Raw genomic sequence first — 10,674 nt, 5'->3', positions numbered from 1 at the left:
GGTCTGCTTAGCTTGCATTATGAGGCCTGCATAAAGGTGGGGGTGGAGAGGGGCAGAGGGGATGGCCCCCAGGAGCTCAGCTGCCCCAGGGTCAGAACCATCCCCTCTGAGGTGGCACTCTACTGCTACTTCCCACCCTATGCTCTCTGCTAGGGCCACAGTGAGGGGGACTGGTTTTGGTCTCTGGAGCAACTGTATGACATCACTCAGCTAAGAAAATGCCAGCCATGCCACAGGGCCTGTCCCATGCTCAGTAAGTGTTCAGTGGTGGGAGGCCAGCTCCATCAATCGTCCAGGACCCCCCCAGCCTGCTCATCTTGGAAGCAGGGGGTGCTCACCCCTGCCTTTGGCTGGTCCCCCCTCCTCTCAGGCTGTGACTTCCTCTGGATGGGTGGGAGGCCCTGGGGTGGGGAGTGGGACTCAGTCCTGAGCAGCAGGAGACTGGAAGGTCCCCTCCCACCCTGTCGCTGGTGGGCACCTAGGCTGTCTTGGAGCCTGGTTTCAGAGCAGGCTGGTTGGGTTTGAGGGTCCAAGGGGTGCCTTCAAGCAAGCTGAGAGCTTCCCAATAACCTCTGGTGTGGCCCCAGGCCCAGGAAACCCGCTGGTGGGCTGCTGGAAGCCAGACCTCCTCAGGGTTTGTGCTTCTTGTCTGTGAAGAAGATCCTCCGGAGCTTGTCAGGCTGCAAGGAAGGACAGGATGCTGGTGCCTGGGTCCCGGGACAGGGCAGGGAGACCCAGGCTCAGAGGGTCCCTCTACAGGGACTGGGAGCTGAGGCCAAGGCCAGAGAAAGACCAGGTTGGAATGCAGATGGCTAGTTGCTCCACAGCCCCTCACAGTGCCAGAAACTCCAGCCCTCTGGTTTGGATGAAGGACTTCTCTCTCGCCCCCCTTCCCTCACTGGGTCTCCGGGGGTCCCCACCCCAGCCCTCTCTGCCTCAGCCACGCCCTAGGTAGGATGGGGGGGTGGGGTGTATGTGGTGCCTTCAGTACCCAGAAGGACTTTGCAGCTGGAGGAGGAGCAGATGGGGGATGTAGCTTATGTAGTTCTTAGAAGGACTGTCCACAGGCAGGATCTGTGGTCCTGGGAGTCAGGATCTCAGAGGCTTGAACCAGGGGAGTTCCCTGTCCTGGGGTGTGTGGGTACAACCCTGCCGCAAGGGGGGAGCTGGCAGAGCTTCTGGTGAAGGCCTTTCATCTGCGAGCTCAGGGTCTTACTGTTCAGGCCGGGAGAGGAGGTCTGCATATGCTGGAGATCTGAGGCTGCCACCTCGGGGAGGGGGTCACCTGGCTCATGGGCTCCAGGTACAGGCAAGCACACTGGGGTGAACCCTCAGCAGGGCTCCTCTGCCTCCCTGGGAACTCTGACCCCCTCCCTCCATCCTGGTCTTTGCTTCCCCCTTTCTCCTTTCTTAGAAACCCCCAGGAATAACAGTTATCCTTTGACAGCTGTCTCTGGGCTGTATCCTGAGCACATGGGGATGGCTAGTATCATCTCCTGGGCAGCCACCCCTGGACACAGCACAGGACCAGCCCATTTTACAGATGAGGAAATGCAGCCAGATACTGGGTAGATGCTAAATAAGAGTACAGGATGCCCAGCTAAGTTTGAACTTCAGATAAATAAGGAATAATAGCAGTACTGGTAACTATGCTAAAAAAACATTACTCATTGTTTATCTGAAATTCAGATTAACTGGGTGTGTTGTATTTTATCTTGCTGAATCTGGTGATCTTAGTTGCATGGGAAACTATTTTGCCCAAAGCCACATGGGTAGGGAGTGCCTGAGTCATGAAAAGGGACAAGGCAAGTCAAACCTGGAGCCAGGGTCCTTGTCCACCTCTCTGAGGCTCTGAGACCCCTGCAGTGGCAGGAGTTCTGCCCCAGAGAAAGACTTCAGAAGGGCCTGAAAGTTCCCATCTTATATCCAAATCTAACCTCTTCCTCTCCCACCTTCTCCAAGCAGAAGTCGGAGCTGGGAAGTTCTGGGTGTGGTGCTGACCTGACCCACCCGTGTTTGAGGGCCACAGGTTCCCTCCTTCACCAGTAGCTCTCTGCTGGTTGGTAGCCACCCCGCCCCACTCTGGAGCCCACCTTGTGTGTCCGTCCGGCCTCCTTGCTCCTGGCTGCTTGGATTTGTGTGTCTGTCCAGCCTCCTTGCTCCTGGCTGCTTGCTCCTGGGATTTGTTCATAGGTGTGTCTGGGCTCTGGGAGCTCCGGGACCTCCGAGATCCTCTCATAACCACTGTCTGTGAACCCCGAAATCTTGCTGTATGTAGGGCCCATCCCAGGATAGGGGGTCCTGGCCGGGCTCCCCCAGCAGACTGCAATCTGCTCATGGGCACTGCCATCTTCTCGGCGTGGCACATCCCTGGTGTCCTCGGGGACGTCTTCTGTCCAGATGGACTCGTAGGTGTCTGCACAACTGCTCTGGAAGCAGGGCTGGGCCCCACGGCTCAGTTTTGGAGACCCCTGGCTCCAGGTAGCCCCTGAGGATCCCGAGGCCTCCGAGCTGGACGGCAGGAGGAGGCCCCAAGAAATGGGAGACACCCTAGGGCCCTGGTCTGGGCTCACGCCAGAGAGGGCAGGTCCTGGGCCATCAGGCTTGTTCTGGCTTCCGTCTGACAGTCTTCTCTGGGCCTCCTTGCCTGGAGAACAGGCCTGGCTGCCACCTGGAACTGGCCCCTGCCAGCCAGATGTATCTGTGCCCAGGCCTAGCCGGGCCTGGTTCATCTTTCTCAGGTCTGCATAGATGATGTTGTTGGAGCCTCCAAAAGAGCTGCTCAGAAGGGAACCTCTCCTTTCTGGGAGCGGGGGCACCTTGACAGGAGCCTAGAGAGAGGAACAGAACTTCTGAAAGGTTACCCTGCCACCAGGCTGCCCTCAGCTAAAATGAAGCTTTCTCAGAGAAGCTAAGGCCCCTGGCCTTGGACTCATTTACCTGACCATTACGTGCAGGGGTTGGTGGACATTTGGGGTCCCTGCCAGCTTCATATTCTAGGACTCCTGAGTATGGTCCTTACATTGGCATTCAAGGTCAGAGGTCGTGAGCTCTATCTCCCACCGGAGATCATTCTGTTCTGCTCCTCTCCCCTCTGCCCCTCAGAGAGACCCCTGCATTCACCCACTCACTACTCCCTTCACCTTCAGAATAGGCCACGCTCAAGTCCATCAATTGTGTATTTATTCAACAAATATTTAGTAAGAACTGTGTAGATACTGTCCCAGGTGTCAAGGGCTCCATAATGAGCAAGACCACCTCTTGGGAATTTACATTCTAACCTGGAGATGGGCAACATACTACTCTGTTTTTGTTTAATGTGGTTGATGTAATACATGATATAATAGCATGCATGCTCAGTCACTCAGTTGTGTCCGACTCTCTGCAACCCTGTGGACTGTAGTCCACCAGGCTCCTCTGCCTATCAGGTTTTTCCAGCAAGAATACTGGAGTGGGCTGCCATATCCTTCTCCAGAGGATCTTCCTGTCCCAGGGATCAAACCGGCATCTCTTGCGTCTCCTGCATCGGCAGGTGGATACTTTACCAGTGTGCCACCTGGGAAGCAACCCCATATTATAGTGTATCACAAGATAATATACTGTCAGCTCAGGATCAGTACTGTGAAGAAGAACAAAGCTGAGGAAAGGGATCGGGACAATGGCAGGTGGGAGAGGGGATATTTTCCATAGCTTAGGCGGCCCTTTCTGCGGAGAGGGCATTTAAGCAGAGAATGGCATGCAGCGAGAGTAGCAGCCATGTGGGTGTCTGGTGGGAAGAGTATTCCAGGCAGTGGGTCAGCAAGTGCAAAGGCCCTGAGGTGGGAACAAGGCTGGTGTGTTTAAGGAAGATCCAGAAAATTGAAGAAGGAGGAGAGGGAGCAAGGGCACCTGAAAAGGCTCTTGTGAACCCTGGTGAAGCTTTCAGATTTTAAACAAGAGGAGAAGCCCTTGATATTCTGTGATCTGATATACATTAAAAAAAGAAGTCTCTATGAGTCCCTCCTGCAAAGATGCTAGGGACAATAAAGTACTGACTCACAGGCACTCCACTCTATAGTTTACAAAGGGATTCTTTCAGACATTGTACATCCGTTTCCTCATTCAAGCCTCAGTGGAATCTCAGGATTGGTAAACTGAGACTTAGAGAGCTTATGTGACTTGACCAAAGTCACTCAGCCAGAAAGGCCAAGCCAAGGTTTGAACCAAATCCAGCTAGCAGAGGCAGGCATGGGTGAACCACTGGGTAACTCCAAACTGCGCCACTTCTCTCCCAGAGGGCCTGGCAGTCAGCCTCCTCAGCCTGAGGGGCTGGCTGCGGTGGCCGCTCCAGGCCTGACTGTGGGCGTGGCACCCACATTCCTGGTCTAGCAACCCTGACCCTCAGTGGCCCAGAATCCTTCTCACCTCCATGCTTTCTTCCTCGGAGAGATTCCGGGGACTTGCATCCAGGCTCCTCCTTTTGTGGAGGGAGGAGACCTGGTGCTTTGGAGAGGCAGGGGGGCTGCTGGCCTCCTCTGGTGGGTATTCCAGGCTAGGATCAGTTTGGTGGAGGCCCACAGTGATAGCGTCATAGAGATCATTGTCCTCCATCTGGGGGTGGTGGAGACACAGCAAGTATGTTGTCATACACCCCTGGCTGGCCTCTAGCCTCCTGCCAGAGACTGCTGGCCAGAGCCAGAAACATCCCCACCAGGTCCCAGACCTCAGCTAGAACGCTGTCTCCTTCTCCCAGGACTCCGCACTGAGTGCCCGTGGGTGGCAGGAAATAGAAAAGGCAAAGAAAGGCATGTGGTCCAGTGGTGGACACCCCTGGCCTGGGCACTCTGCCCCATCCCCCACCCCCCCAGGAAGAGGGGTACCTACCCGGGGGCAGGCAGCAGACAGGGTCTCCCGAAGGGCTCAAACTGCACCTCCTGGTAATGGTGCACGAGTTCTGCCAGGGTGCCATGGCTCTGGGTGTCCCCTGAGATGAGGTAGCGCCGGTTTCGGAGCTGGTTGATGACAAAATGCCGGCAGCGGTCACTGCCCCTGCAACACAAGGACAACAGCAGCTCTGCCTTGGCCCAGGGCCAGAGCTGACCCGGGGCCACGCTGTCCTCTGGGGCCTTGACGTGCCCCTCTGGAAAGTAGGACTTGACATCCAACAAGCCCAGCCTTGCAGGTGATGGGGAGCTGGGGAGTGGCGTTCCACCCCACCTCCCCTCCTACCCCCCACCCCCTTTCCCCTGCAGCATCAGTCAGGGAAGAAAGGACAGGGGAAGTGAGGCACTCAGCTTGGGGCTCGGATGCAAGATGTAAAGGGATGACACAAATTCAGTAATCAGGACAACTGATAACGCAATATTTTAGAAAGTCAAAATTAATACCAAAATATCCATGATGAGTAAAACCTCTGTCTTAAAGATGAGGTCCGACCCCACACTTGCACACCTCGGCCTCACTCCCCTCACCTGAATTCCAGCCACATGGAAAAGATGGAATTCCAGCTCCCATCTCCCCCAGCCTGTAAAGTCCCACTCTCTTCATTTTCCTTTTTTATGGAAGAGTATTGGGCTTCCCTGGTGGCTCAGTGATAAAGAATCTGCCTTCCAATGCAGGAGACTGCAGGTTCAATCCCTGGGTGGGGAAGATCCCCCAGAGGAGGAAACGGCAACCTACTCCAGTATTCTTGCCTGGGAAATCCCATGGACAGAGGAGCCTGGCGCGGTTGCATGGGGTCCCCAAAATGTTCATGGGCTCACAAAGAGGCAGACACAACTTAGTAACTAAACAATAAGGGTAAACACAGTGAAGGCACACGTCCTAATTGTGCCACTCAATGTATTTCCCATGTAACCACCACCAGAAGACTCCCGTATGGCCCCTTCCAGAGTAGCCATCACCCTGACCCCCATTGTCACAGATCAGTTTTACTCATTATGGAAATTCACATAAATAGAATCATATTTTTTTTTCATGTCCATGTAGAATTAGCTTCTTTTTTCCCCCACTGATAGGTAGTATTCCGTTTAATTTAAATATCCACAATGTATCCATTCTGCTGATGGACATTTAGGTTATTTCTACACCTGGGCTATTATAAATGAAGTTACTCTGAACATTCTTGTACATGGCTTTTTGCTGAATACGTGTATTCACTAGTGTTGAGAATATCCCAGGACAGAGAGTTGGTGGGTCCAGGATACACTTTTGCTTAGCTTTAGTAGTATGCCAATTGTCTTCTAAAATCATTGCCAAGTATGAGAGTTGCAGTTGCTCCGTGTCTTCACAAACTGTTTCGTAGCCTCTTTCTACTGTAACCAGCACTTCATTGTGGTTTTAGTTTCTATTTCCGTGATCACTAAAGCTGCTGAACCGTCCTCTTTGGACCCTCTTTTTGAAGTGCCTCTATTTTGCCTGTGTTGTCTTTGCCTTACTGATTTGCAGGACTTCTTCATATATTCTCGATATGAATCCTTTATTAGGTGTATGTATTACAATACAAAACCTCTCCGGCACTGTGGCTTGTCCTTTTATTCACAGAATGGTATCTTTTGATTAATAAGAGTTCTCAATTTTAAGAAACTCAATTGTTAAGCTTCTCTGTCAGTACTTTGGGGTCTTGTTAAAGAAATCTTTGCCTACCATGAGATCATGAAAAACGTTTCCCATGTTTTCCTTTATAAGTGTATTGTTTTGCTGTTCTCACTTGAGTTCATGATCCGTCTAGAATTATTTAAATTTTGTATATGATGTGAGGTGGGGGTCATTTTTTTCCATTTGGATATCCAATTACTTCCACACCACTTATTAAAAAGACCAGCCCATCCCCATCCCTCACCCCTGAACTACAGTGGACATTTGTAGCAAATCAGGTAAACCAAATGTGGACATTTGTTGCAAATCAGGTAAAGCAAATGTGGGGGGCTGTTTCTGGATTCGTGTTGGTCTATTTGTGTATCTGCAAGGAACCCCACTTTTATCTCTTTAATGAGTTGGCATTCCACCCAAGATCATGTTTGAACAATAATAATAATAAAAAAAAGCCCTGATGCTGAAAAGACATTGAAAACTGCTGAGTTTATATATTTCAAAATGCTGAGAACTGTATCAGGGACTCAGAATAACAATAACTATTTTAGTAATGAGTAACATTTATTTATTTACTATGTTCTGGAGTACCAGCACTTTTAAAGGTCTAAACTCATCAAACCCATTCAACAATTCTATGCAGTAAATACTGCAATATTACCATTTTACAGATGAGGAAACATGGGTGCAGAGAGGCAAAGCAACTTGCTCAAGGTCAGGATTTGAACTGAGACAGTCAGAACAGATGATAATTTTGAATCTGAATCTGAGACCTTTGAGAGTTTCCCTAGAGCCCCAGCCTGCCTCCCTCCCTAACTGGGGGTTGGTGGTGGGGAACTTCTTTCTTTTTCTGCCTTCCCCCTCGCAAACTACTCTTGGGTCAGGCTCTGATATCACCACCTCTGACTTCATCCTGCCTATCTTGTCTCCTTGTCTCTAGGACCACTGCCTTACACTAGCCTAGATTTCATCATTGAGCCCAGACCTCACCCCTCGTGGTTCCCACTGCCCCTAGTATCTGTCTTGAGTCCTCCTTCCATAGGCTGCCTGCAGGTTCCTTGCAAAACCTAAGTCTGACCCGATGACCCGTCATTGTCTACGGACATAGCCCAGCATCCAAGGCTATCCTGAGCTGCCCCCTGCCCTCCTCTCCAGGCACTGCTCCACTGGGACCATGCATCCTTCTGCACCCAGCAACTCCCCAACACCTTAGTCTGCCTTGTCTCTCTTCTTTTGCACATGCAGTTTAATCTACTGGAAATGCCTTCCTAAACCCCAATCACACCTCCTTTCCTGCCCAGCAAGTTGCTTTCTTCCTTCTATCCTGGACTCAAAGTTCACCTCTGTGAACCTTCCCCAGTCTTCCATCAGGAGGAGGTTTTCCCCTGCCTGCCCCTCTAACTCACCCCCTTGAAGGCAGAGGCTTCTCCTAGTGTATGGCCGGCGCTGCTTAGCATGCCTGATGGACATGGTGGATGGGTGAGGGAGTCAGGGAGTGAGGGCCTGGGGAAATCCCAGCAGTGTGGGCTGGTGGAGACTCGGAGCTTATCTGCAAGGCTGGCTTGTGGGAGCCAGAACCTGCCTGCCTGCCCTTTGCAGAGGGCTTCCTCTCTTACCTGTAGGACAAGATGTAGCCGGTGGCCCGGTCACTGAGGCGGATGAGGAAGGAGCCAAGAGCTTTGTCCCTGAGCAGCTGCTCTGTCTGCCTGGGCAGAGGACATGCCATTAGTCAGGGCTGGGCACCCCCAACAGCAGCAGGAGTAGCCTAAGTCAGACCCGCCTCAGAGTCCCTGCTGGCCATGCCCCAGACCCAGAGCAGAGACCTCCAGACCTTTATAGAGAACTCCCTCAGTATTTTGGCTGGTTCTGTGGCCTGTCTGGGCTCAGTCAAGCAAATTCAAGACTCAGTCTGGCGCTGGGTTGGAGTCCTGAAATCACGTACATTGCTCCACTTACAGCCTCACCAGTGGGCACAATAGCCACCGCCCTCCACCTGAATGGCCCTATAGCAAGAGGGATTCCATATAGCTGGAGATTTTCAGTTTTGTGGATCCTTGCCTCAGGATTGCTGTGTACAGCAATGTGTACAATTGCTGCACACTTGTGCAGGATGTGTACTGCACAAGAGTTTCTGCAGGGAGAAGGTGCTATTATATCTGGAGGCTGACCATGATAGCAACTCTTAGGTTCTCATCTTCCTCCCTTGCACATCCCCTTCAACCCCAGGCAGCTATGGATACTGCTAAATAATGCCAAGTATTCTGGAGGCATGGTGGAAAATTCCAGCTGTCTTCTGATTTGGCAGTACATAGACCAAATAGTTCCTCACCCACTTATTCACCAAACACTGAGTGCCTGCTCTATGCAGGGTCAACTACAAATTTTGCAGAGTTCGGTACTAAATGAAAACCTGGAGCCTGTCAGTAAAAAAGTAAGAATTTCAACATGGGGACTGCAGTGTATTCAGCCAAGAATAGGGCCCTTCTGAGCAAAGGGCCCCGTGTTACAACGCGAGTTGATGCCGGTGAAGCTGGCCCTGGTTCAATGCTAAGTGCTGGGCCGGGAGGACCCAAAGGCTGGCCGCATTTGTTATTCCTTCAGCAAGGGCTTTGGCAGCTTGGAGACCCATCCCAATCAGAAAGCCAGACCCCACATTTTGGCGTCTATTCCTAGAGTAACTGTATATCCAGGGCTGCCTGGAACAGTTCCCACTTAAAACAGGTCTCCTAGTAAATTCTCCACTTACTAATAGTGTTCTGGTTTGGATGATAAATGAAACAGCACCCTTAGTAATTCATCAAGATATTCAGAGATGGTCTGAATGCATTCTGATCCGGCCTGCCGCCCCCACCCCCCTGCCTCTGTTTTTCTGGCAACCTGGCAGCCCCAGCAGACTCATAGTGGGGGGCCAATGCCTTCACCCACCTTGCCCACAGAAGCAGCTGTCAGAGAACTTGGTGCCCCTAAGTCTGCTTCCCCACCCACCACCTCCTGGGGTCCCTGCCTCCCCCATGGAGAAGGCAGGGACCAATCTGGTCCCAGACCATTTTTTCGGCCCTGAGGGGCTATCGGCCATGCTGGGTGTGTGGACAGGGTCAGCCTTACTTGCGGGTGATGAATCCGTGAAACCAGGGGGGCAGGACTCCATTCTGCAGAATGAGGGGGGCTTGCGTCTCCATGAACCAGCTCAGGGCCAGCTCTTGCAGCTCAGCCAGGGCCTGTCTGTCCCCAGCCCCCTTGGGTCCCCTGCCCAGGCTGAGCTGCCTAAGGTGGGCCTCCATTCTGGCGAGCACTGAGGTGGAAGCCGAGCCCAGACCACCCGCACGCCTCTATATCTGTGTGCGCCCCATGGACTGACGCCTCATTTGCCTGAGTCCATGCCCTCTCCAACCGCCCATGGCACACAGGAGCCCCATTGTCACCTCTGACAATGTGTGGGCTGGTTCCCCTCTCTGATGCTCTGAGGCGGGGCACCTTGGCTGGCTGGGGACGCTGGGGGAGGGTCACATTAGCAGCTAGAGAGGCCTGGGGTGGGGGGGTATCTCTGACTTCCTGGCTAGCAGATGAGGCGCAGCACTGGGTTTGGCCCCTTCCCCCAACCTCCGGTCTTTGTCTCGGCTAAAGACCAGACTCTGGCTAAGGGCCAGGCACTGCCACTGTTAGCAAAGTGGGGAATTTAAATTCTACTTGTCCTTCCTCCATGGAGGCCACTTGCATTTTGGTGAAGTTCCGTGCTGGTGAATTTCTCCTTCCACTCAAGCTTTACTGTCTACTGTGTGCCACATACTCGTGGGTCCTGGGAATAAAGCAGTACTCCAAAGAGCATTTTGCCTTGTGGCACATACATTCTAGTGGAAGGATACAGGCAATAGACAAATACATATGTAGAATATGGCACCAAGTGTAATAAGCACTCCAGGAAAGAGAGGAAGAAGATGAATGGGTGTGTTATTTAGATGGGGGGTCAGGGTTGGGGGAAGCCTTGTCCAGAATATGCCACTGGAGCAGCAAAGGAGGAGGCCAGGCTGGTGGCTGGGGAAGAGATGCTGCTCCCAGAAGAGAGAGAAGCAAGTGCAAAGACTATGAAGTGGGCCTCTGCCCTCT

At 52.4% G+C, this 10,674-nt stretch overlaps 1 protein-coding gene across 1 annotated transcript; it reads right to left on the bottom strand.

Moving 5' to 3' along the window:
* Nucleotides 1–303: 303 nt before the first annotated feature.
* Nucleotides 304–9,900, bottom strand: SH2D7 (SH2 domain containing 7). The gene is given in 7 exon segments (XM_005906609.2): nt 304–680; nt 2,094–2,831; nt 4,405–4,590; nt 4,864–4,892; nt 4,895–5,028; nt 8,187–8,276; nt 9,676–9,900. Coding segments are annotated over 7 exon segments (1,404 nt in total). The 5' UTR covers nt 9,852–9,900; the 3' UTR covers nt 304–629.
* Nucleotides 9,901–10,674: the final 774 nt, after the last annotated feature.

Source organism: Bos mutus, chromosome 21, assembly GCF_027580195.1.
Source record: "Bos mutus isolate GX-2022 chromosome 21, NWIPB_WYAK_1.1, whole genome shotgun sequence".
Taxonomy (NCBI): Eukaryota; Metazoa; Chordata; class Mammalia; order Artiodactyla; family Bovidae; genus Bos; species Bos mutus.
The sequence above is the reverse complement of the archived record's forward strand: the minus strand, read 5'-3'. Positions and strand labels throughout refer to the sequence as shown.